We start from the raw sequence: 26999 nt of genomic DNA, 5'->3' as shown, positions 1-26999 counted from the left end.
AGGGGCCGTTCTTCACCAACCCTGGAGACATCTCACCTAGAACATCCAGAGCAAGAAGCCCAAGGCCACGCCCCTCCCGCAGGCCCCGCCCCCACGCTCTGTCCCGCCCCCGCAGGCCCCGCCTCCCGGGAGCCTTGCGGTGTCGGGCGGCGTGCGCCCAGCCACTGCGGTTGCGGTGCGCCTGCCGTGCGACTCCCCTCGTGGATGCTCTGATTGGCCGCGCCAGCATCGGCCCACCCAGCTGTTCCGGTCGGCCGAGGCTGGCGCCTGCGCAGTGCGCTAAACTGTCAGTCAAGGAAGGCGCTCGCGAGCCGGGCGGCGGAGAGTGCGTGCGGTGGTGCGGTCATGACTGAGGGCACGTGAGTCCCGGACCCTGGGCCTCCCGCGGGTGCTGCTGCGAGGGACGCGGCAGGGCGGTGGCAGGGAAGGGGCCCGGGGCAGCAGGGTGGCAGGGCGGGTGCTCCTGCACGCCCGGGATGCAGGCAGCCCCACCTTACTGTCGTCGTCGCTTGGTCGGCTCAGGTGTCTGCGGCGTCGAGGGGGACCCTACAAAACCGAGCCGGCCACGGACCTCACCCGCTGGCGGCTCCGCAATGAGCTGGGTCGGCAGACGTGGACGTATTTCCAAGCGGAGGACGACCCTGGTCGAGAGCAGACCGGGTTAGAAGCCCACTCTTTGGGACTGGACACAGTTAAGTGATGGGATGGATTCCCCGGGTACCGTTGCACCCCGTGCCTGGAGGTGACCACGGTCCAGCCTCTGCCCTGCCTTTCCCGAGCCAGAGCCCTGAAACCGTAGAGGGCCTTGTTCAAAAAGCGGGCATCTCGCCAGGAAACAAATGTGCACTCGAGTGTGGTGCAACACAAAGAAAAGCTAAGTATACGGGGATGAGGAAGGACCGAGTGCAGATAGTGGGTGTGAGTTATGGAAGAAGGTGAAAAGCCAGCTGTTTTTCTAGTTCTGATCCTGTCATGGGGTTTTTGTTTGGGGTGGTGGATTAATGCACACAATGCACTGGTACTGAAGTATAGAATTTAAGGTTAAGCTTCCCAGCTTCCTTTTCAAATGCCAAGTCCATTAGAATAGGCTTTGTGTCTGGTTAATTTTGGTGTGTGATGTTTTTATTTATTTGCAAGCTTATACTTTTTTATATAATAAATAAAGCTTATGTTTAAAAAAATAATAAAGCTTATAATTTTTTTAAAAAGAGGCATGAACCTGGACATGGGGCATCTCTGTAATTCCAGCCACTCAGGAGGCTGTGGCAGGATCTAAGTTTGAGATATGCCCTGGCAACTTAGTTGACCTTGTCAAAAAAAAAAAAAAAAAAGCCAAAAAGCTGGGTGCGGAGGTGCAGGCCTTTAATCCCAGCGCTCAGGAGGCAGAGGCAGGTAGGTCTCTGAGTTGGAGGCCAGCCTGGTTTTCCACAGCAAGTCCTAGACCAGACCTGGCTACGTAGTGAGACCCTATCTCAAAACAACAACAAACGAGCAAAGAAAAAAAAAAAAAAAAAAAAAGAGGTGAGCAGCTCAGTGGTTGACTGTTTACCTAAGTCCAATCTCCAAAGCTGAAAACAACAACAACAACAACAAGAAGTATGGTGACGAGGGGGCCATGCCTCCTTCCAGAGACATGAATTACAGCAGCCCTGGTTGGTGCATCAGTCCCTTCATCCAAGAGACCCGTGGACGAAGTTGCACCAATTTACTTTTATTTGAGTACTCTGCTTTGACAAAATCTTTGATTTGTAAGGGAATTACAAGGCTGGGTGTGGTTTTGTTTGTATTCATAAGGTGGAGTACTTTGATCTGATGTTCTGGTTGTGTGCATCCGTGCACCCATATCCGAATGAAGTTCAGCTAGTCATCGACTAGTTAGCTAACAGGCTTCCTGTGAGTCCTGTCAGCAAACCTTCTCTGGGGATCCTCTATGCTATTATGTGGGCCCTGTCTGAGAAAGGGAGAAAGTCCACCATCCCCTACCAGTATCAGTTGGGCATCAGTGACCTGCCCTATGTTAATGTGTTTTGAAGCTTTGAAGAAATTTGCAGATCAGTGGCTGGAAAGTAAATTATGACAACACGGAATTGCTTTTTTTTTAAACTTTTCTGGGGTGATGTTGTCATCAAAGACTCATTTCAGATCGAAACAGTTCAAAATTTTAAAGTAAATTAGATTCGATATTTTTACTTGGATTGTGAGTGAGGAGGGTTCCAGGCAACCTCAACTCTCATTTTTTTCTTTCCCTTTGCAGAAGAATTATTTCAAAGACTTACCTAAAGCTCAAACAGCCCATGAGGGGGCCCTGAATGGAGTAACATTTTATGCCAAGCTGCAAGCTGAGGATGGACACTGGGCGGGTGATTATGGTGGTCCACTCTTCCTCTTACCAGGTAGGAGCATGCCACCCAAACTCAAGGGGGAGGCTGTTCCGGATTGTTAGAGGGTGGGATGGGGGGTTGACCTACCCTGGTCAAGCAGGCTGGAACCCAGCAGTGCACTGGAAAAGCTCTGGGGGAAGGTGGCCTTGTATTCCAGTCATTCTGCTGCCAGGGTTAGGGAATGATGTTAGCCCAGGGTAAACTGGTAAACACTCTAATAATGGAAGCCAAAGGTTCTCTAGGGGAGGGGGGTGGGTGCTCTTGAATCCCAGTGCAAGATGGCACTCTGGGTTTGGCCCAGCCAGTGCCAGGGTACTGTAGATAGGCCAGGTTGTAGGTGAGAAGCTGGTATCCTTACGGGTGCAGTTTGAGCATTATAATATCTCTTGAGAACTTGCTGTCAAAGGGTGCCTGGGGGGTTCTGGCAGGGAAACCACAGGTCCAGGTTGGTGAGTGGTAATAGGATTGCATTTGAACACACTGGTCTCTGATCTAGTTTGGATGTGTAAGACTTTTTTGCATCCTGGTAATGTTTCTCTAAAGAAGCTCGTATTCATGAATCAAGACCTTTTCCTCCTTGAGTTTTAACTCTTATCTCTCAGTAGCCTGAATTCTTATGAAAATACAGGTTTGCTTCTGTAGTAGCTGCCATATGATACCCTTCCTATGCCTTGCCGTGGGCGTATGATATGGAACTGCTCTGAGTGATGAAGATAGGAGCTGTATACCCAAAGACCAGGCTTGGAACAAAGGTTTCTTGTCTCATGTCATCTCTCCCCATATACAGTAGCACATGCGTGTAAAGAGTTTATAAAGAGAACAGTAAAATCTAAGCAATATATTATCTTGTCCAGGGTTGCCATTTTAGTATTTCAATCCTAGGCAGGTGTTAAAGCTAGACCTGGTCGTCCCCTGTGGTCCCATTGATCTTGAACTGCCTCTTCTTAGGCCTTCAGGGCACTCGTGGGAGGCCTCTTCAAGGCTCTGCAGTGTTTCTCTGACCCAGAATATGGTATGGGTGCCAGGCATAACCACTTGGGCTCTGCAGCCTTGGCCTGGGAGTGTTCACTGTATTCTTCCTGGTGTTGCCAAAGTCATTAGCAGTGCTGAGCACTCGTTCCTAATGTGGGGCATCCTTCTCACCACCCAGGTCTCCTGATTACATGTCATGTGTCACACATCCCTCTGCCAGCTGGATACAGAGAGGAGATGGTACGGTACCTGCGGTCAGTGCAGCTCCCCGATGGCGGCTGGGGCCTGTGAGTGTGCCCATCTGCACGTTTGTACACGTGTGTGCTTGCATGTGTTGTTACGTAGCTCTTGCTTGGGTTTCCAGGCAGCTGTTGAGAAGTGGGATAACTGGAACCGTGGACCTGGGGTGGGCTGGGAGAAAGCCTGGCAGAAGGAGAACAGGCTGGGACCTATGTGCAGCCTGGTCATGGTTCTGCCTCCAATGCTGTGACTGCGTCTCATGGTTGGGAGCCTCTTGAGACTCACAGGCCAAGTTAAAGCCACAGTATTTTAAAATTGTGGAGGCAGCAGAGATGGCAGCAAGTGTAGGGGGCCCCCACAGACCCATCTCAACCTGCTTTCCTGATGTACACACTCTGGGAGCAGAGGGGTAGGCAGACCCTGCCTAGCTGGTTTTGAAGCGATTGGATGTCTTCTGTTGGGTGGACTAAACTTTGCCTGGGCGTTCCTACAGCATGCTTCCTGTGTTGTCTTGTCGATGGGAGGTATTATAGCAATCTTTTCTTCTAAGCAGGCTTCACTGCCAGGATGGTTTTATTTCGTAGAAATAGTGACAGATGACAAAAGCCCTTTTCCAACCAGTCTCATATTTCCATTAGGCATATTGAGGACAAGTCCTCAGTGTTTGGGACCGCCCTGAACTATGTGGCTCTCAGAATCTTGGGTATTGGGCCTGATGATCCTGACCTTGTACGTGCTCGAAACATTCTTCACAAAAAAGGTAAATCCTGTATGGCGTGTGGGGTTTGTGTCGTACTGACGTAATGAGCTCTTATAAATGGGAATTAGTAAGATGCACCTCTAGGTGAAACACTGGGAAAAATACATGAGTGCATGGAAACTGTTGAGCTGCTTAATAATTAACAATATTAATAATAGTGATTATTCATTTTAATTATTTTAAAAGACTTTTTTTGTTTTTTTGTTTTGTTTTGTTTTTTGAGACTCTGTAGTCCTGGCTATCCTGGAACTCACTCTGTAGACCAGGCTGGCCTTGTACTCAGAGACCCACCTTCCTCTGCCTCCTGAATTAAAGGTGTGTGCCACCACTGCCAGGCTGGAGACTTATTATTTTTATGTATATGAGTGTTTGCCTGCACGTATGTCTGTACACCACATGTATGGTATGCAGTGCCCATGAAGGCTAGAAGAGGGTGTCAGATCTCTAGAATTGTAGTTACAGATACAGACCTTTGCTAGCCACCATGTGGGTTCTGATAACTGAACTCAGATCCTCTGCACTATGTGCTTTTAACCTCTTGGCCAACTCTCCAGCCCTAATTTTATTATTTTTAATTAATTAATTTCTGTGTGTGTTTGTTTTGTGAGGTGTGTGTGTGTGTGTGTGTGTGTGTGTGTGTGTGTTTATGCCACAGTGCACATGTAGAGGTCAGAGGACAACTTTGTAGAGTTGATTCTCTCCTTTCATCTTTGCCTAAGTTCCATGGATCAAACTCAGGCTACCAGGCTTGTGTGGCCAGTTCATTGCCCACTTAGCACAGCTGCAACTTGAGTGTTGTTGTGGTTTTGTTTTTGTTGTCGTTGTTTATTGGGGGACAGAGTCTAATGTAGCCTAGGCTAGCCTTGAACTCACTATGTAGCCAAGACTGGCCTTGAACTCTGGATTTTCCTGCTTTCTCCTGAGTGCTGGGATTACAGGCACGCACTACCATGCCTGATTTATGTAGTGTGGGGGGATTGAACTCAGGGCTTTGTGCCTGCTAGAGAAACACTCTACCAATTAAGTTACATTCTTAGCTCAAAGCAATTTGAACTGGTAAAGGTTTAAAGGCAACATGTTACATACAGTACGTGTGGGACATCCATGAAGTCTGCCCTCTGGAGGCAGCTGAGCTGCAGGCGAGCATCTCCAGTGAGGGCTCTGCTCATCCCCTCCACATGCCATCTCTGGGCCTGGGCACGGTTACTCCTCTCCTGTTCCAGCCCTCTGTGGGCTCTGTGTCTCCCACTACTCTTAGAACGAAGCTTATCTTGCATTGCTATTCTGCAGCTCCTCGTGTGGTCCCGTACCCTGCCTCTCAAAGGCATGCACTCCTGTCTTGCTCTTTGCCCCAAGATCAAGGGCCTCCTTTCATTTTGTCAAAATGGTTTCCTGCCTTGGGGCTCCCATGCAGTATATCCCCTCACCTCACTTTCCACCTTCACCATGCTGTCTTGGAAACTCCTCGTCACACTTACAAATATCTTAAACTTCACTCCTTCAGGATTTCTCTCTGACTTCCCAGGCTAGATGAAGTGTTCCGTATGCCTTATGAATTCTGCAGTCTTCTTTCAAGTGTTTGTCCCTGTTGGGATTCAGTGAGTCATCCTCAATCTCTGATGGTATTATCATGTATGTACTCTCAAAGTAACTCTATTTCCCTGTTGCTGTCTTGTTCTGAGGCCTGCCAAGAGGAGGAATGTGCTTCACCATACTTCAACTAGTAGCTTTCTCGGTCTTTTTAACTTTGACATGCTTGGATTTAGGGCAGAACTCATGCAATGTGTATAAATCAGTGTTGCCATGTGCTGCACAAAAGACTAACTATTGCTTGGTAGGGGCAGGGGTGGCTCTGAATGTGGGGCTGCATGTTAGACTGCCTCAGTCACTTGTGTCAGGCTGTCTGCTGAACGGAAGTCACAGGTGTGCGGCTTGGTCTTGGTTGGAGAAAGAGCAGCCAAACATCGGCCTCTTCCCTCTCTCTCCAGGCCCATGCCACTGTGTGTATCTGGGCCCCTCTCTCCCTGAGCTGCCTTCACAGGTAGCTGCCTTCATGTGCTCATTCTTGCGGATAAGGGCTGTAAACAGCTCTTCTGAGGTTGGATACACCTGTTTCTGGCTGCAGTTTCTACCCAGTGGCTCTGGTGTCCTGTGACATCTCATCTGGGAGTTACAGGACCCATGGCAGGCTGACCCTCAGTTCATGCAAGAAGGGGTACAAGAGATAGCTGCAAGCCAGTATTCACACATAATATTCACACTAATTTTTCCTTTTCTCGTTCCAGGCGGTGCGGTGGCCATCCCCTCCTGGGGGAAGTTCTGGCTGGCCATCCTGAATGTTTATAGCTGGGAAGGACTCAATACCCTATTTCCTGAGATGTGGTATGCCTGCCCTCCCTCCGCCTGTTGTACTGCCTTCTAGTGGATGGATGGGACCTAATGGGGTGGGTTAGCCTCTCACTAGAGGCCCTTCATGTGCTCTACAGATATATAGAAAGGGGATTCTCTTTTAGGTAAGAGCAAGCTGTCAAACCACCCAGCTCTGTGGCAGGCCGTGGGGCCCTCCCTGTGGGGTAATTACAGAAGCCATTGTGTGGCTTGGGCTTTGTGAGGATAGACATCAGTGCATACCTGGCAATTAAAAAACTTGGAGCGTATTTAGGGGTAAAGGAAAGAGCGTCTCCCATCCCTGGATCTCGTTTTCTTAACTGATTTGTGGTGAATGTTTAGGAAGTCCTAGGTAATCATTTTACCAATGAAGACTTCCATGTGCATCTTTAAATTTTGTTTTGTTTTGTTTTTGTTTTCAATATTTACTCAGCAGAATCAATGCCTATTCCTTACTAACTGAAACCTATAGTCAGTGTCTTTATCTTTTTTTTTTAATATCTTTTAAAAGCATTGGCCCCATATGTAATGCATATATAAATTTACCCCCAGATTACACATTCTTGTAGGTAAGCTCTCCAGAACTATCCAGAGTTCAGAAGAGCCTGCCATCCTCCTGAAGACAGAGTTGAGGGTTCCTGTAGTAGATAGCTTTCATATGCAGAAAGATAGGATGTGAGGGGCCACTTGAAAGAGGACAACAGAGTCCTGAAACAAAGACTGAAAGGCTTTGCTCTGCAGCCTGGTTGAGTGGGGATAAGTGGAAGATGTGGCAAATGAACCAGTGAGGGGTGTGGAGAGAGCTGTCCATGTGTGGGGCAGGGTGGGTGTACTGTTACTTGAAGTAAGGAGGTGTACTAGAATTGTGCTGTCATCCAATGGCCCATCATTGGCAGCTCTACTGGCTAGATGCTAGATTTGCCTGGGGAGATGCAGGCAGAGGAAGGCTTTGCCGGGGTAGAGTAGTTTGCTTAAGCTGGGACTGGAGAGGCTTCTGGTCTATGTCCCTACATTGTAGGGCTCCACATACGACTCCACATATGTGGAACACAAGCTCCACAGTCATATGGCATTAGAATGCAGAATGCAAGCATGCATAAACATGGACGGATGCACTCATAGCAGCATGAGTGTCCATGCTTGGGAGGGCCCAAGGCCTCAGGGCTGTTAACATGTAGGCTTATGTCCTCTGTCCTGCTGACACATGCTCTCTTCTAGGTTGTTTCCTGAGTGGGTACCTGCCCACCCCTCCACCCTCTGGTGTCACTGTCGGCAGGTCTACCTGCCCATGAGCTACTGCTACGCCACTAGGCTAAGTGCCTTAGAGGACCCACTGGTTCAGAGCCTCCGCCAGGTAAGCCTTATGATCTCTAGGGACCTTGTAAGGAAATGGCACGTAGTCTCTGGAGCTTAAATGCATCTCGGTACTCTGGGGTCCTGAGGAGTCTCTGCCTTTTCTCCTGTAAACAAATGATAAACTGCTCATGGGGACCTGAAAGGTGTCTGCCATCGTTCAGTGTCCCAGTGGGGCTTGGAGAGTTCACAAGCTGCAGTCTTAGCCTAGGCTTGCAGTTACTGTTCCTGGGAAAGAGCCCTGAGATGGGCTTTGGAACAGGATTTGCACCAGAGTAGGACTTAGGCTCTTCGGGCTGGGACAGCTCCTCAGATTAGCTGTGGTGTAACTGGAGTAACTGGGACTCACGCCCTCTAGTGGTGGTTCGCTGGGTGTCTCCACCCCTGAGAAAGGCTGTGACCCAGAACCCTGAGAATGTACAGCTAGAGACTACTCCTGGTTAGAGCCCATCCGTCTTCCGTGTCTGGGAGGCAAGCCTGCTGCTTCTGCTAGGCACTCAGGTATCCCCCTGCCCTTTAGGAGCTCTATGTGGAGGATTATGCCAGCATCGATTGGCCAGCACAGAGGAACAACGTGTGCCCCGATGAGCTGTACACGCCACACAGCTGGCTGCTGCATGTGGTGTATGGTGGGTGCCTGCTGAGGGTTGGGGGAGCCTGGGTGGCACACAGTTAGTTCATTCATTCTGGCTCACTCTGTCAAAGCAATAAATGGCCTCTGTGCTGCGCCCTGGAGTGGGAGCTGGAAAGACATAACCTTGCTCTGGTCCCCCAGCAAGGACCAGCTACTGTTAGGTGATACCCCCTCACCTAGTGTCACCTAGGTAGGGCAGGGCAGGGTCACGGTGGGAGGTGTGAAGTAGCCCTTCCTAGATGGGAAGGGGGAAGCACAGATGAAGCAGAGTGAGTGGGAGGAGGGATCTCAGGGGAAATGAGAGGCTAGATGCTGGACTGTGCAGGACCCACTCCCATCTGAAGGACTAGGGCACAGCCTATCCAGGAATGCCAGGTGTCACTCCTGTCGCTGAGCATCCATTAATGCCTTCTCCCCTGCAGGGATCCTCAACCTGTATGAGCGTTTCCACAGTACCAGCCTGCGGCAGCGGGCCATCAAAATGCTGTATGAACATATTGCCGCCGATGACCGGTTCACTAAGAGCATCAGCATTGGCCCGGTCAGTGCCCCGACCCCCTAGTGCCTGGAGCAGCTTTGGTGGCAGTGAGGTCTTGTCAGATACCCTAGGAGATGGGCTCTGTAGGTAGGAATGAGGCAGGCTTATTTCCTAGATCCTGGCACATCTCCATTTGGGTCAGTGTATTGGAAGCATGACATATATTCATTTTCTGGGTTCCTGTTCTTCTACCTGGCTCTTGTCTAAGACTCTGAGCATCTCCTGGAAGACTGCTTCCTGAGCTTTCTGGCCGACTGGGTGGGGTGTGTTTTTTCCTCTTACTCCCTCACAGATCCCACCCTAGATAATCCACCTTATACCCCTTCTATAAGGTTTATAGGTGCCTAGGGGTGCAATGAAAACAGCAGGGATCCTCATGTTCCACTTCTGGTCTCTCCCATCTGGCTGGGGAATGCCAGGCCTCTAGTTTCTGATTTTGCTTTGCTTCCTGGGCCTGGCCAACTGTGCATGTGCTTTGCTTTGGGACCTTAAGGAGCACAGGCCTGAGGCTGGCTAGTCAGTGCATACTGGCTTGAGCTAGTAGAGACCCAACAAGGAAGCTGTCCTCACTGATGGGAAACAATCAGGAGGTGGGTTGTAATATTGGTGATGATACTGTGGTGGGTTGCCCATGGGTTCTCTGGATAAACTGAGCTTCTTTCTTCCTCTCTATGGACTCTTGGCCCTTCTTAGTCACACCTTAAGCTGGCCCAGAATCTTGAGTGACATTACCTTCAGTTTGAGTGTAGGGACGTGAATGTATAGAAAACACTTAGGGAGCTCCTATTAGAACAGATGGGACCTGCCCCAGAGTGAATTTGCATGGGTCCTGATGGTCACGTATCCTGCAGATCTCAAAAACCATCAACATGCTTGTTCGTTGGTCAGTGGATGGGCCATCCTCCTCTGCCTTCCAGGAGCACGTCTCTAGGATCCCAGATTACCTTTGGTGAGTGTGACTGGGATGTGGTGCCAAGTGCTGACCATAGACATGCAGCTATAATGCTGGGCCCCTGTGCCTCATCTAGTTAGGGGTACCAGGGTGTCAAACTTCTGAGAAATATTTTACTGAATCAGAAGCACTGCCAATTAGACAATTAGATTGTCTTTGGGAAGTTTTGTTTTTTGTTTTTTTTTTAATCTAGCAGTAGCTATGGGTGATTCCAAGAGGCAGAGGCAGGAAGCCTGGAACAGTCTTAGATTGTTGTGAAGGCCGGTGGAAAAGAGGCTTGTCATCCCTGGACTGTGCCCAAGGTGGGGACTATCACAGAGACCACAGCAGGAAGCCATGTGCTCATAAAGGCCATCCTCTCTCTGGCGGTGTGGTGTGAGATGAGGATAGATAGCAAAGCAGACCTGGCTGTAGAAGCTTCTACTTACCCTGGCACGGGCCAGTGCCCCCTGGGTAAGCCACTGTCTTGGTCCTGCTGGGTGTAGGCCTTGTGCTTGTGAACCCAGCTGTGCAATACTGAAGTCGGCGTGGGGGCGGGGGGTTGTGGACGCTCCCAGCGGAGATCCGTGTGCTCGTGCTTGTGTGTATCTCCTGAGGGACAGCTAGAATTCCAGCTGTCACGTGGTCCCTGACATCGTCTTTTCTTATCCCCGTAGGCTGGGCCTTGATGGCATGAAAATGCAGGTAAGGGCTGGGGAGCTGAGGCTGCTGGCTCTCTTTGTCACCCTCTCTGCTTATTTATTATGACTCAAAAGTGACAGTCAGGCATGGTGGCACTTGCTTGTAGTACTGCCACTCAGTTAAAGCACAAGGACTGAGTTTGGGGCCAGACAGTGCTGTCCAGCAAGACCCTGTTTCTGAATTTAAAAGAGTGGGGGGAGGGGAGAGTTGAGAAACCATCTCCAGTACAGTTCTTGTGGTAAAAGGAGAGAGACAGAACCCCCCTTTAGCCCTCATGTCTGTGGGGCTTTGAGTACCTCCTGGTCTCTGGTTGCTGTATGTTCTCACATGTCCACCTGTAGTCTTTCATCAGGGTGGACGAAACCATGACAGAGCCAGGCTTGGCTCAGACCCTCGCAAAACCTCCATCCTGTTATTGTGATAGAAAAGTGGCCCTGGGTTGTAATGGGCCTCTCTGTGAGGCCGTCTGGAGGCTCCTCTGGCAGGTCTCTGGGGGCTGTGTGTTCTCAGCTCATAGGATAACCCTAGAGATTGCCCTCTGTAGCCACAAGTACAGGAGGAGCCTCCAGGTCAGAGGGGGGTGCCCAGGCCTGAAAACTGATCCTTTCTTTGGTACCTGGTGGTAAAGGAGGGCATATCTGTAGTTTTGCAGAGTAGAGAGGAAGTGGTTTGCTGGGGATAGCACATGATGTATGGCCATCTTTTGCCTAGGTCCTTCTAGGGCTTTGGCCCAAGGGTAGTCAGTGAAAATGCTTGTCTCTGGTCAGGCGTTTTGCTGGGATCTTTGGCCTCCAAGGAGCTATGGGAGAGCTTAGGGTCTGTGATTACCCTGTAGTGTTGAGAGCTGGAGTTTCTGTCAAATATTTAGAGGTTCCTGGACAAAACCCACTGTGGATTTGATCATCCATTTCCTGCACTGAGACCCAAGAGTGTTGTCCAGAAAACCAGGGTTCTGGGTGGGATTTGAAGTAGACCTTCCTTACTCTATCGGGAACACAGTGATGTATCAGCTGGGTCCCTGCCACCTCAGGCATACTTGGAAATGGAGGGGCTTTGTTTCTGCTTGTCCCATGACTGGGGTACCCTGCTGTCATGGGGTGTTGAGGAGCCTTCAAGGGATCACATGGTCCTGGATATGTCTTGAGAAAGAGCTGTTCTGCTGGGGCCTTCTCTGTTACCCACGTCTGCCTGTGAGGTTTAGAATTCTCTCTGACCTTTGTCAGCCGTTACAGTGTACAGTGCTCAGACTCCAGTATAGGGTATTAACCGGGTACTTCTCTGACACCCTCAGATTCTAGGAGTCAGGGGATGGGATTGCTATAACAGCTTGTTCTTTGTGTCCAGGGCACCAATGGGTCACAGATCTGGGACACCTCGTTTGCTATCCAAGCACTGTTGGAGGTATGTGGCTCTGTTTCTCTGTGCAGGCCCCATCTGATCTTCCTGTGTGTGTGAGCCGCACATTCACCCTGAGAACAACGATGCTGCTTTCCATGTCTTCTGTCCCCGGAGCTTCCCATTTGCCTGGTTTCCAGTCCCCTGTTGATATGGAACCTGGACACTAAACTGGAGTAGGGCTTTGGGAAATAAACCTAGGGAGAGAGTGAGCAGGGTGGTACCTGGGCTGGGTGCGCTTGAGGCTCTTAGAACATTAGCTGCTACTTGAGCTAGAGGGAAAGAGTGTTTCTCTGCAGGTGGGAATGAGAGCCATAAAATCCTCAGGGTGTCTTTGGACAGCCCAGGGCTTAGGCCAAGTTGGGCTGCCTAAGGTGAGGCCTGATAGAACAGGTGGAATTTTGGTAACTATCCAGGGTGGTCTCTTCTGTCCATTCCAGTCTTTAGCTGTGCCTCACTGTCTTTCTGTCTGTAAAGCTGAGAACATCAGGAAAACCTAGAAAACTCTAAGGTGTCATTTTCTGAGGGTTGGGGCAGCAAGATGTTGCCAGGACATTGGAGGACCGGCTTAACTCTGCTTTCCTATTGTCTCCTAGGCAGGTGCACACCACAGACCTGAATTTCTACCCTGCCTGCAGAAGGCTCACGAATTCCTGCGGCTTTCACAGGTGAGGCTTATACCCCTCCGTATCTGTCCTACCCCTCCTCCCCCCAAGCTGGCTTTCTTGGTTGGTTCTGCCCTGTTCTGCCCTGCCTTGCACCATGTTGGTGCACCTAGTCACCCTAAGGTAGCTCTGACTGTGGCCTGTGGTAGCCCATCACCAACAGTGATTTCTGTTCTTCATGCTGAAACATGTGTGCAGAGGGGCAAAGCCAGCCTGGGGCACAGTCAGGAGTTGTGTCCTTGAGCACCACAGCCTGCCCACTTCCTAGCCTTCTTTGAGGTGTCTTGGGCCAGTAGAATCACTTCACCCTAGCCTGTGGCCACCTTCTGAGACTGTGTACAGCCATCTATCCTGCCAGATCAGTGTCTCTCATTCCTGCCTTCTGTATCCACCTATGGCCCCCATCATGCACTGCTTTTTTTAGGCTGGCCTTGCATACCCTGCTTCAAACACAGTGGATGCCTCCAGCCTTGATCCCACTGGCCTCCTCCTGCTTAGAGTCCTCATGACCCTAACTCCCTGTCCTCCGAACCCGCTAGGATGCAGCTTCCTTAGGACCCTCTGTGTAGCTGGTGTCCATGTCTGTCTAAGGCTGTTAGGGAGTGAGTCAGCAGTGTCTCCCACACCAGGCCTGATCCAGGCCCTACACTGAGTGATGGGTCTTTAGCCCGTCTGTATAGGCCCTACCGCACACGCAGAACTGTTTACTTTCTCAATGAACTGAGTCCTGCAGCTCAGGAGTAGTGAGTAGTCCCTGAGCCCACGAAGCTGGGCAGGAGAGTGGATTATTTAGCCCTCTCTGGATGATCTTATTTCCTAGTAGTGATAAGGTGATAGTCTCATGGGTGCCATGCTACACTGACTGAGGCTAGCAGTAGATCCAGCTCCCAGATGGCAGCACAGGGTCCCAGGTGCCAACATGTTTCTGCTCTCCACATATGCTCCTTGCTTCTCTCCAGGTCCCAGACAACCTTCCTGACTATCAGAAGTATTACCGCCAGATGCACAAGGTATGTGTGGGCAACCCACCCAAGCCCAAGCTCAGATCTCTTCCCTCTGAGGAGGGCTTTCTGCTATTTGCTATGCAGATGCCTCACGGTAGGGGCTTCATCACCCTTGAGACAGACTATGCCTCTGTGGCCATGCCTCAGGATAGTTCGGTTATCTAGCGCACAGAGATGCTGAGTACAGAGCTGAACAGTGAGCTGGAGTGTTGAAATCCAGGCAGAGGGTATAGAGGACTCAGAGCCGGCATTAACCTCCTTTGCTGTAAGGGCCTGCTTCCAGGTGCAGGCTGTGAAATGAGACATCGACACAGCTGCTGCCTTCCATAGTGGGGTCCGTAGGGCACCTGTGCTGCTGTTTGGGCCCCAGATCACTTCTTCCTGCTGAGATCCGAGGACCGTCAGGATGGGCATGAAGTCCTAGATAGCCCCTGTGCTGCCGCTCACGTCTATGGAACCGTGCAGGGGAGGAGCACTCTTCCACTCTGTCTCTCTAGGGTGGTTTCTGCTTCAGCACCCTGGACTGTGGCTGGATCGTTGCTGATTGCACAGCCGAGGCTTTGAAGGCTGTGCTACTCCTGCAGAAGCAGTGCCCCTCAATCACTGATCACATCCCCCGCGAGCGGCTCTGTGATGCTGTGGCTGTGGTGAGTATCCTACTTTGTGTTTGCTTCCACTTCTATGGTTTTGTCTTAGCAGACTTAGGTTAGGGTGTAGGAGCATCAGAATCTAAGGCTGTGAACCCTGGGATAGAGCCAGGGTTAGACATTGGCCTGGCATGTGCATAGGGCTCGGTGCTGTAAGAGATGGTGCCCAGCCAGTCCCAGAAGTTGTGTTATATGCTCCCTGGAGCTTCTCTTCCTGACTTTAGAGCTCAAGGAACTTCTCACATCTGTGCTGAGGTTTCTGCAGGTCTCTTTTGGGAGGGCTGGTGGACTTTGCTGGGGATCCAAAGGAAAGTTGGAAATGTCTGTTCACTTTTGTGCAAAGTCCTTTTAGCACCTCTGCTCCTTGTGTATGTTTTACTATGGAGATCTGCATTTTCCTGACATTGGAATATGTCTCCAGATGGTGTGCCATAGCAGCTGCATTGAGCACCTAAGGGCTTTTTATCCCTCGTCCCTGTCCTGTTGGTTGTCAGTCCTGTGGTGCTTTGGGAAGGCCATACTATAAGTTGTGTGCTCGGTTCTCAGGTCATTCCCCCCTTGTTACATTCCCCTCTAGTTGTTGGAGATGAGGAATTCTGATGGAGGATTTGCTACCTACGAGACCAAGCGTGGGGGGCATTTGCTGGAGTTGCTGAACCCCTCAGAGGTCTTCGGTGAGTGGTTGACTAGCAGCTTGGTGTATAGGCCAGGCCTGGCATGCTGGCAGGTCCATGCAGAGCCCTCTGTGAGCCTCAGAGTATGGAGTACCTGATGTATTATGAATCTTGATGATCTTGATGAATGGCTGTGGTTCTGTCTCAGGCCGTGGAGACTGTAAGCTGGGTTTACACTCTCCTGCTTATTTTCAGGGCCTTGTGCTCTGCAGAGGCTGCCATGTGCCTTGTATACACTCAGTGACTCCCAGCCCTTGTAAGGACCTGTGTCCAGGGCTGCTGGGCCATGACTGTGCGTTGTCACTGAGGTTCTAGTCTGTCCGGTCAGGTTCTTTCCTCACTGGTTCTGGCACCTGCTCTCCCCTTCCTTCATGGCTTCTAATTATCCTATTCCTTGACCTGTCAAACATGTTTCTTTTGGTGATGGTGGCAGTAGTAGCCCGGCTGTTTTGTGTGTGTCTTGTAGCATAGGTGTGTAGTCCCACTCTGCCCACCGTAGCCACATTGCCCAGGTTGATTGTAGATGTAACCAATCGTCTTATTAAAATAAGAAACACAGAGCCAATGTAAAAGAGAAAGCCGAGAGGTCAGAGCTCAGAGATAAAATCTTACCTCCTGCAGTGCTCCTAGCTTCCCCGAGAGAGAGCTTCTTCCTGTTTGTCTGTCTTTAAATAGTCTTTCTGTTCTGCCTTCTCATTGGTTGTAAACCCAACCACATGACTGCCTTGTCACTGCCTGTAAGTACCGCCCTCCAGGTCTTAAAGGCGTATGTCTCCAATACTGGCTGTATCCCTGAACACACAGAAATCTACCTAGCTCTTCTAACCACCACGCTCTTGCTATGGCTCTAATAGCTCTGACCCCAGGGCAACTTTATTTATTAACATAAAATTAAAATCACATTTCAGTACAAATAAAATATCACCATAGTTGATCTTGGGGTAACATCCAGATGTTAGTACTGCATGCTTCTACACTCTTGCTCACCACATTCTGGCCTGAACTATAGACCCTGGGCCATAGTAGAGCTCAGGTGCCTCCTTCTTCTCCTTTCTAGGAGACATCATGATTGACTACACATATGTAGAGTGTACCTCCGCAGTGATGCAGGCTCTGAAGCATTTCCATGAACACTGTCCAGACCATAGGGCAGCAGAGATCAGGTAAGGAAGGGGAGGCCAGGACTGAGCAGGGGGGTCACAGCTCAGCCATAGCATTCTCTGACAGTAGACCTTGGCTTCCCACAAGGTATGCAGAGATAATCCATCAAGTATGTGTGAGTGTGGGGTGTGTGTGTGTGTGTGTGTGTGTGTGTGTGTGTATGTGTGTGTGTGTGTGTGTGTGTGTGTGTGTGTGTGCTACTCTGGGGAAGACAGTACAACTATAACACAAGAATGGGTAATTTTTCCTGTCTTCTTGAACATCTCCTAAAATGAGCATTCATGTCTAACTCTGCCATCAGTGTCCAGTTAAATAGCTGCTAAGTGTTCTTAACCTTGTTTGTGATGGTTCTTGAGTCTTGGAGAGGTTGGTGTAGCTGTTCATTTCTCCCCATCTATGGTTGAATATTGGGCCATTATGATATAGCAACAATTAGTTTGTCTCAGGAGCACGGCTATGAGTCTCAGTGGTATATCTCTCATTATTAAAGTTTCCTTCCACGATGATGAAGACTGAGGGCAGCAGTAATGTAAGGGTATAAACACAAATTTAGAAGGCAATTTGATAGGCATATCATATCCATTTAGTAAAACAATAATAATAGCTTCCTCATTTGGGCCTATGATTTCCCTAGCCATGAATTTTGCTTTGGCTTAGAATATCACACGTGAGTTTCCTCCTGTGAAGGGAGCCTTACATCACACAGAAAGCAGTAAAGAAATTAGTTGCTTTCTATGGCTGTACTGAGACACCACGACCAAGGCAACTTATAAAAGAAAGAGTTTAGTTGGTCTTACAGTCCCAGAGGGTGAGACAGAGGAATTGGACTGATGTCTCATGGGGGCAAATGAGATCAGTCTGAATGCTATTAACCGAGCCATCTCTCCCAGCTTACTCTTTCTTTATGTGTATTGTCTTATCATTTGTTTTTTGTAAACTGTCTCAATGCTAGGAGTGGGCTACCTCCCTAGGAGCTGTTAGGCAGGCCCCTCAAACTACAAGGCTATCGCCGCTGTTGTTGACTGCAGAACAAGACAGTCCTTAGTGTTAAAGACACCATATACTTTGGCAAAATTAGGCTAGGACAAAAGTAGAAAGTCCTTCCCTGCTAGCTGGCTTTCAGAATACTGGAAGATGGCACGCAGGCTGTTGTTGTTGGTTTTCAATCTAGTTCATTTTATATGATTTGTCCAGGCCCGTGACACTAGTGTTGTTTTATTGTCAGTGGCTTTGGTAGTTTTCAGAGCTACTTCCAATGTGGTCTTCACCTCCAAAGTCTGTTTTCCTTTCTGTTTCCTCTGAACGTGGACAGGCTGTTTGCCCCTTCTCTGTCCTATAGCTCTATATACATTTTTTCCTCTTTGAACGTTTGTTTTGATCTGTTTGAAGGGGAGGCCATTCTCACATCTCTGAGACCATTGTGTGGGCAAGGCTGGGGAAGGCATTTTGTCTGCAGTGTTCACTGGGCTAACTTCCTGTATTGCAGGGAGACCCTCAAGCAAGGCCTGGAGTTCTGCCGAAAGATACAGAGATCTGACGGCTCCTGGGAGGGGTGAGTAGGCACCTGGGCTCACCTGCAGAGGGGTTGGTGGGAGGTGATGACGTGCACATGGGATTGGGAGTCTGCCCTTGCTGCCTGCTTCCTGGGGGCTCAGGAAGCACTTCCTGGTTGGTCATGTTCCTTGGCTGATGCTTGCTCTTCCCTTATGCTGAGAGCTCGTGTTGTAGGGAACAGTTGGGTTACGTACGGAGAGGGCTCTGCGGCCTAGATGTGATTTTCCGCCCTCTTGTGCGCATCAGCAGCTCTTTTGTGTCTTGTGTGGAGGAAGCAGTGGCTGAGCCAGGGGAACAGCGCCACTTTAAGCAGTGTTCACATTTGCACTGTCTGGGATGTATGTGAACACTGCTTTTAGCAACTGCCGACATCCCTTTCCCCTCTTTGCTTCCCCTTCCCAACCCTCCATCCTCTTCTCTCTGTCTCTTACTTTGTCTTTGGTTTTGTGAGACAGGATCTTGCTGTGTATCTCAGGCTGCCTTTAAACTAGCAATCCCCTGTCTTAGCCCAGTGCTGGGAATGCAGGGATGCACCACCATGCTCCATCCCAGTTCTGCCCTCCCTTCTTGAGGTTGTCCCAGTACCCGGTAGAGTACCTGTCCTCTCGCTTGGAATGAAGACCGAGGCTGACCTTCTCTTTTGCCTCCCTCTAGCTCCTGGGGAGTTTGTTTCACCTATGGCACCTGGTTTGGCCTGGAAGCTTTCGCTTGCATGGGGCATACCTACCAAGATGGGTGAGTGTGGCTTCCAGGCTGATGTCAAGCGAGGGCCTTACCACAATTGTTCTCGCCTGCTTTTCCGTTGCTGTGATGAAACACTGACCAAAAGCACCTTGGGGAAGAAAGCGTTTATGTTAGGCTTGTCCTTCTAGGTCATAATCCATCACTGAGGGATGTTGGGGCAGGAACTGACACTCAGCCAGCTTTCTTACACAGTGGGCTGGACCTTCCCACGTTCTTTAGTTGATGATCTCTCTTCCCAGGTGACTCTGGGTTAAGTTGACAGTAACCAGGTCAGTCATGCTCTGCCATGTTTTTTTTTTCCCCTTTGATATTTGATTTTATTTGTTTAATATCTTTAAACAATGAGGTAAGATCACTGATAAAGAAAAAGGGAATTCTAAGGACATATTTTCTTGGCTCATAAGCCTTGGCTAGGCATTACCTCAGAGTCTTAGAAATCTCTGTTTCTCATCCTGAGTGAGAAAGGACTGGGGTCTAGGACCAGGGAAGGTGGGCTCGCTTCAGGCCCTGTCTCTGGCTGCCTAGCCAGTGCTTCTAGATCTGGTGGGTTTGGGGAGTAGGGATGTTATACTAAGCAAGATGCAACCCAGGGATCCTGGGTCTGCTTCCATGTGCCCACATAGTCAGCCTGCCTGTGTCTGTAGCTGCAGAGTATTTTTCTCTGTGCCCATTAGCTCTGTGAGACATGTGCACCTGTGTCCACTCACCTCTGCAGGCCTCTCCCATGACCCAAAGGCAGCCTGTCACAGAGTAGGATATAGAGGCCTTAGATCCTCCCAGGACATGATGTCTCAAGTGTCTTGTCTTGCTCTCTACAGGACTGCTTGTGCAGAAGTGTCTCAGGCCTGCAACTTCCTTCTGTCCCAGCAGATGGCAGATGGAGGTTGGGGAGAAGACTTTGAGTCCTGTGAACAACGGCGTTACGTGCAGAGTGCCAGGTCCCAGGTCCACAGTACGTGCTGGGCCCTGATGGGCTTGATGGCTGTCAGGTAAGGGCAATGGCACCCATCCTCGGGCCTGTATACTAGGTTGTTCAACTCTGAGGAGGTGGGACAGGGTACGTACAGATGTGGGGAGAGGTGAAAGGAATCACGGGACTGAGCCATGTTCATATATTATATTCCTCTGTAACTGTGGGTAGAGGCAGCCTCAGAAACCACCTGCCCTATTCCTAGGCTAAGTAGCAGCCAGTCTGGCTGAGTGGAACCCTATAGAGAGACTTACCTCTTCGAAATGGTCTGTCTGTCCATTGGTAGTCAGTACCTGCTGGCAGAGCCAGAGGAGCTGGGGCCCAAGGGAAGCAGATGAGTGATATGGGCTGTGGTGGGGAAGCTGCTTCCCAGGGTGGGGAGAAAGTACTGCCTCAGGGTTAAGAGCACAAGACTGTAGCTGCTTTTGGTCCTCGTGTGTCCATAGCTTGTACTGAGCCACGTGTACTGCACTAGTGAACACAGGTGTACACATGTATGTGTATGCACTTGTAGGTGCATATATATATATATGTTTAGGGATATGCATGTTCGTGTTCACACAGGTATAGGTACACACGCACACACACACACACACACACACATACACATGCACACGCACAAATTTGTATGTGTTGTCTTAGCCTGTGTTGCCACAGTACACTTGAAACCATTTGGAGATCTTCCTAAAATCCCCTTAGTCAGCGCATACAGGGACCCCAAGAGCAGGGCAGTCATCGGTCTGCTCCGAGTCAGTCCCCCACTGCTGGCCTTGCTGTCAGACCCTTAGTCCGTCTGGTGTCCCACGCTTCCAGCCAGTGCATCGGAGCACATAGCTTCTGTAGTTTCCAGGGAGCAGAGTAGGCACCAGACCTCTCCTTGGAAATCTTATCAGCACCTTGTGCCAGCCATGTCACCTGTCAACCATGTCTTCTAGGGTAGAATCAAGTGTACAGGAGTGTATGTCCCACCTGACCATCCCCATGCTTGCCCACGCTCTGCTTCTCAGGGCTCCTGGAAAGACTGCAGTAGGAGTCTGAGGATTCTGGTTGTTAAGATTTGCCTGTCATTGCCACAGTATTTGGGTTTTTTTTTTTTTTTTGTCCTTCTCCTGAGATGCATGTTTGTTCAAGCCTGTCTTCTTGTCCCTCAGGCATCCCGACATCAGTGCTCAGGAGAGAGGAATCAGATGTCTGCTGGAGAAACAGCTCTCCAATGGAGACTGGCCTCAGGTGTGTGAGGGGCCACGGGATAGTGGTTCCAGCATGGATTTTCAACTTGCCCATTAGTTTCCACACACTTTCCTTTGCCCATGTTCCACTCAGGGTGCTTTGGAGATCTGGGATATGGACACTGCCAGCCAGAGGCTTGCCCTGGTTGTAGATCTAAGATGTGTTGCTGGGTCTTGAAGTGTTGAGCACATTTTGCTATTTGTAAAGGGACTGGTTGGGGGAAAAGGGCTGGATAGTTGGGGTTTCCTGCAGAACCTTGGCATTACCATAGTACATGTTGTGTATGGTTCTTCACTGACAAGACGTGTGGATGGCTTTCCATCTGCCCTTGTGGTTACAGGGACTGTTAGAGACCACTGTTCCAAGGAAGAGTGTTTTCTTCAGCTCTAGTCTCTGAGCTGGGACCTTGCTTCCCCGTCTTTGGTTCATCAGCCCTCCCCAAGCAGACTTGCTCTGGGGCTGGGACATTCAATAGTCAGGACCACCATGTGGGGACAAGCTCCTTAACTGTTCTTTCTTCTGTATTCTTCCAGGAGAACATCTCTGGGGTCTTCAACAAGTCCTGTGCCATCAGCTACACAAGTTATAGGAACGTCTTCCCCATCTGGGCCCTGGGCCGCTTCTCCAACCTGTACCCTGACAATACCCTTGCCGGCCACCCTTGAACTCATGTCTGCCTGTGCTACAGCTGGCCAGCATCATCACCATACAGGTCCAGGCGAGACTGGGGGTTCTTACCCCCGCTCTAGGCCTTCTTCTCTATTTCTGTAGACCTGAGGCTGGGACTAGGGTCGGGGTTGGTATCTTTAGGCACTTGTCAGTGTAGGCTTAGTTCTGAGACTAGCTTCAGCGGGAAAGGGAACCAGATAAACCTTGAAATCCAGAGGGGCACACTGCACTCTGCAGCTCCCGGGCACATCCTTCTTGAGGGACTGAGGCTGGAGAGTTTTCGTGTCCGGTGACTTCCCCGTGAGGGGAGCAGTGGCTTCTTCCCTCCTCTTTTGTCTACTGTGTAGCGGGCCTCTGACCAGACTTCTGTTTGCTGGGCTGGCGGAGGTAGGGCGACTCTATGGTGCTGGTATGCTCAGAGAAAGGCTCAGTGGGGAGTGAGGCGGAGCCCTTGTTCACTGTGCCCCGAGCGTGGCTGTTACCTGATCACTGTATGAAATACCTGTTTTCCAGAAAGGAAATACAGACTCGCTTTATACTAAAACTGTCACTAAAAGTCATTTAAATGATCACCGACTCCCTTAATAAACAGACATTTTGGGGCTGGAACAGTGGCCCAGCAGTAAAAAACATGGACTGCTCTTTCAGAGGACCTGGGTTTGATTCCCAGCACCCACTTGGTGGCTAACAACCTTCTATAACTCAAGTTCCCAGGGGACCCAATGCCTTCTTCTGGCCTCTGTGGGCACTGCATACATGGTGCATAAACATGGATGCAGGACTAACACCCATACACATAAAATAAAATAAATCTCTAAAATAAACTATTAAAAACAAAGCAAAAACAAAACCCCCAGGCATTTTGTCCTGTGGCTGTGTGACAAGGAGCCAGATGCAGCGTCCGATTCTGCCCCTAGATTGTGAGCCCATACACATTGTGTTGGTTTCTGGGATATCAGCATCCTGCTCTCCTGTCATCTTGTTGAGATAGAGAGGCACATGCGGGAAGCCACACATAAGGGTGAGCTCTCAGTTGCTGATTTCTAACTGTGTGTCTGTCCAACATGCAGGCAGAGTTCGGGGCTGATAAGGTAGTAGCTTCTCCTTGAAGTTACTGCTTTTCTTCCTGGCCATGGTGAGCAGGGTCCAGCCTGGTGCCTTCTCAGTCTAATGCTCCCTACCTCTCTTACATTCTGGACTGGTGGTAACTCCAGCCTCTCCCTGGCCCATGGTCTTTCCTCAGACAAGTGGAAAGCTGTATCTGATCCCCTTTCCCTGCCCAGGACCCTCTAGGCCTGCCTTCTGCCATGGTGCAGATTCCCTGAGGCTTTCTGTCATCTGCCGCCTGTCCAACTCCCACCACTGTCACCTTGTGCCGTGACCCCCAGGACTCCCCTCCCTTAGATCGTAACCTGTGCTATAACTGCACAGTTCTCAGCCTCTGCCAGCAGCAGAGCAGATAGATGGTGAATTACTAGGTCTGTCCCCAGCAGCAGCAACTGCCCTTGGAATTCCCAGTCAGGACCAGATCACTATAGAAAATACACTGGCACTCACAGGGCCAATTCCCTTAATAAACAGACTTCTGATAACACATGCTTTAGACTGTAGTGTGTCATTCTTACTTTGTTTTGTCCTGCAGACCAGTCATGCTGTAGAGCGGTCAGTGTGAGGTGTGCAGGATTACCAGTCCCAGTTCAGAGAGTTCCCCACGCTCACCAGATAACGGTCCAGAAGTCCTTGAAGATCCTTGAAATGAAAGTTTTAACTTGTAAGGAACAAATTTAGAATGTGCTGCAAACTTTTCCTGTGGAGTCGTAGTAGATTTTCTGTGTTGAGATGTGAACCTCAACACTTTTTTGAGGGATTCTTTAGTAGGAAATGCTTACACTTTTTTCCTCATGAAACGATTTTATGTGTGGTACTCACTATGACATGATACTCACCACGTAATTAAGGCCCCCAGCTGGAGGGCCATCCTGCCTCCATCTCCTGAGGATTGGGTTGTAGGCATTACTACCATGCCCTGCTGAAGGACTTGATGGAAACTCCTCTCTGACAAAGTATTTTTTCTTTTCTTTTTTCAATAAATTTTTGCTGTATGCTATTTTCTTATTCTCTAATTTATTGACAACCATAGCAAATACAACTACATGGTAATATATAGTTAGTCGACTTGGTTTTATTTTTTAATTATTTATTTGAACTCACTATGTAGCTCTGGCTGTAGACCAGGCTAACTTCAAACTCACAGAGATCCACCTGCTTACCAAGTACCACTACACCAAGCTTTCAACTTGATTTTTAATCTCAACTTTATTTTATCTCTGTATTTTATACAGATACTACTACTATGTATCTGTAGTATAAATTACTGTTTATTAAAGTTTCAGATGTTTTTATTTAAAGGTTCTCAAAAGAAATAAAATGTAAAAAGCTAACAACCTGATCAAATGTGCAGTTCCAAAACAGCCTTTTGTCGTCTAACAAGTCCTAGGAAGGGAACTGCAATCATCTTGACCCAGGAAATAAGTCACCTGGCAAATCTGCAGCACTAGTAGAAATGAAATTATTAGCTCTCGATCATATGGATCACTATGACAATTTTTTAAATCTGTACAAAAGGTCTTTGTAATTAATTTTTTTTAGAATTTAATGGCTGTCTTTTAAAGTTTATGTACAGAGGCTATATTTCCCAAATTTGACCGAGATGAGTCTGGCACTCAGTTCAGATGTACCTAACAGCACATTTCCCCTCCCTTTTGACTGAGCTACCAACTTCCTGTCTTAACTAATGCAAAAAATACCAAGTAGTGAGAGATCCAGGCTGTTAAATGTGCCAGGTACATGGATGATGCTGCATTCAGTCTGGACTTCCACAAAGCAGAATGTTTTATGATGTATAGATCCAATAATACCATAGTTTCTTGAAAAAAAGAAAAAAACAAAAACTCATTTATCTCATGACTATGTAATTTTCACTAGGATCTACACTTCTCAGCAGCAAGGACATTTGAAACTGAAATGTCACTGACCTCTATCATCAAATACAAGCAATAAAATTTTTTTTTTTTTTATTTTATTTTATTTTTTATTTTTATTTTTTGTGATATATATTTTTTATTTTACAATACCATTCAGTTCTACATATCAGCCATGGGTTCCCCTATTCTCCCCCCTCCCACGCCCTCCCCTTACCCCCAGCCCACCCTCCATTCCCATCTCCTCCAGGACAAGTCCTCCCCCGAGGACTGTGATCGACTTGGTAGACTCAGTCCAGGGAGGTCCAGTCCCTTCCTCCCAGACTGAGCCAAGTGTCCCTGCATAAGTTCCTGGTTTCAAACAGCCAACTCGTGGAATGAGCACAGGACTTGGTCCCACTGCCTAAATGCCTCCCAAACTGATCAAGCCAATCAACTGTCTCACCTATTCAGAGGGCCTGATCCAGCTGGGAGCCCCTCAGTCTTTGGTTCATAGTTCATGTGTTTCCATTCATTTGGCTATTTTTTTTTTCAATAATTGAGTAAAACTGAAATTTATTATATGCCACAGTCGTCCTACGGACCTCCATGCTATATATATATAGCCTCTATGGTTCTATGGGTTGTGGTCTGATTGTTCATTTTATATCTAGAATCCACCAATGAGTGAGTACATACCATAACTGTCTTTCTGGGTTTGGGTTACCTCACTCAGGATGATATTTTCTAGTTCCATCCATTTGCCTGCAAATTTCATGCTTTCATTGTTTTTCTCTGCTGAGTAGTACTCCATTGTGTATATGTACCACATTTTTTTCATCCATTCTTCCGTTGATGGGCATCTAGGTTGTTTCCAGGTTCTGGCTATTACAAATAGTGCTGCTATGAACATAGCTGAGCATGTATCTTTATGGTATGTATCAGCATTCTTTGGGTATATGCCCAAGAGTGGGATGGCTGGGTCTTGAGGTAGTTTGATTCCTAATTTTCTGAGAAACCGCCATACTGATTTCCATAGTGATTGTACAAGTTTACATTCCCACCAACAGTGGAGGAGTGTTCCCTTTGCTCCACATCCTCTCCAACATTGGTTGTCATTGGTGTTTTTGATCTTAGCCATTCTAACAGGTGTAAGGTGGTATCTCAGAGTCGTTTTGATTTGCATTTCTCTGATGATTAAGGATGTTGAGCATTTCTTTAAATGTCTTTCAGCCATTTGTAGTTCTTGTTTTGTGAATTCTCTGTTTAGCTCTTTAGCCCATTTTTTAATTGGACTGTTCAGTGCTTTGATGTCTAGTTTCTTGAGTTCTTTATATATTGTGGAGATCAATCCTCTGTCAGATGTGGGGTTGGTGAAGATCTTTTCCCAATCTGTTGGCTGTCTTTTTGTCTTATTGACTGTGTCTTTTGCCCTGCAAAAGCTTCTCAGTTTTGAGAGGTCCCATTTATTAATGGTTGTGCTCAGGGTCTGTGCTGTCGGTGTTTTATTTAGGAAATGGTCTCCAGTGCCAATGCGTTCAAGAGTGCTTCCTATCTTCTTTTCTATTAAGTTTAGTGTAACTGGATTTATGTTTAGGTCTTTGATCCACTTGGACTTGAGTTTTGTGCATGGTGACAGATATGGATCTATTTGTAATCTTTTACATATTGACATCCAGTTATGCCAGCACCATTTGTTGAAGATACTTTCTTTGTTCCATTGTATAGTTTTGGCTCCTTTGTCAAAAACCAGGTGTTCATATGTGCATGGATTAATGTCAGGGTCTTCAATTCGATTCCATTGGTCCTTATGTCGGTTTTTATACCAGTACCAAGCTGTTTTTATTACTATAGCTCTATAGTAGAGTTTGAGGTCCGGGATGGTGATGCCTCCAAGGGTTGCTTTATCGTATAGGATTCTTTTAGCTATCCTGGGTCTTTTGTTTTTCCATATAAAGTTGAGTATTTTTCTTTCCAAGTCTGTGAAGAATTGTGTTGGGATTTTGATGGGGATTGCATTGAATCTGTAGATTGCTTTTGGTAAGATACAAGCAATAAAATTTAAGAACTAAAAAATACTCAAAAGAAATAACTGCTTAGCCCTAGCTCCTGAACTAGGGGTGGTTTGGTTGGTGGAAACAGGGAGGGCCAGCCACCTGTCCCAGCACAAAAGAAAAATAGCCCCGAAGTGGGCAACTGTTCATACAGAGCTGACCAGACGAGTGCACAGTCTTGGGAGACAATTTATCATTACTTTTAGAACTTACACAATTGCCTTAACAAAAGAGCATTAACAACAGTGAATTAATTATCTCATATGTACTAAAGCAGAAATAACTATGAGTCAGGAATTTCATAGTCTCAAGGTTGGTTTTCTTTACACTTGAACAGCTGTAGTGATGTAAATAAAGTGTGGCACTGCTTGAA

At 48.4% G+C, this 26999-nt stretch overlaps 1 protein-coding gene across 1 annotated transcript; it reads left to right on the top strand.

Annotated features, from left to right (window-relative positions):
• On the top strand, positions 1-26999 carry Lss (lanosterol synthase). Its single transcript, XM_076558614.1, has 22 exons — positions 1-359; positions 523-691; positions 2255-2393; positions 3532-3640; positions 4232-4353; positions 6639-6735; positions 7960-8095; positions 8615-8723; positions 9151-9269; positions 10118-10215; positions 10875-10902; positions 12244-12300; positions 12891-12962; positions 13919-13969; positions 14461-14610; positions 15188-15284; positions 16342-16447; positions 17932-17997; positions 18654-18734; positions 19562-19732; positions 20865-20943; positions 21477-26999. Exons 1-22 carry the CDS (start codon positions 346-348, stop codon positions 21606-21608), a joined length of 2202 nt encoding a protein of 733 aa, XP_076414729.1. The 5' UTR covers positions 1-345; the 3' UTR covers positions 21609-26999.

This window comes from Peromyscus maniculatus, chromosome 21 (assembly GCF_049852395.1).
Source record: "Peromyscus maniculatus bairdii isolate BWxNUB_F1_BW_parent chromosome 21, HU_Pman_BW_mat_3.1, whole genome shotgun sequence".
NCBI classification, from domain to species: Eukaryota; Metazoa; Chordata; class Mammalia; order Rodentia; family Cricetidae; genus Peromyscus; species Peromyscus maniculatus.
Note: the sequence above shows the minus strand (reverse complement) of the source record. Positions and strands in the feature narration are given on the sequence as shown.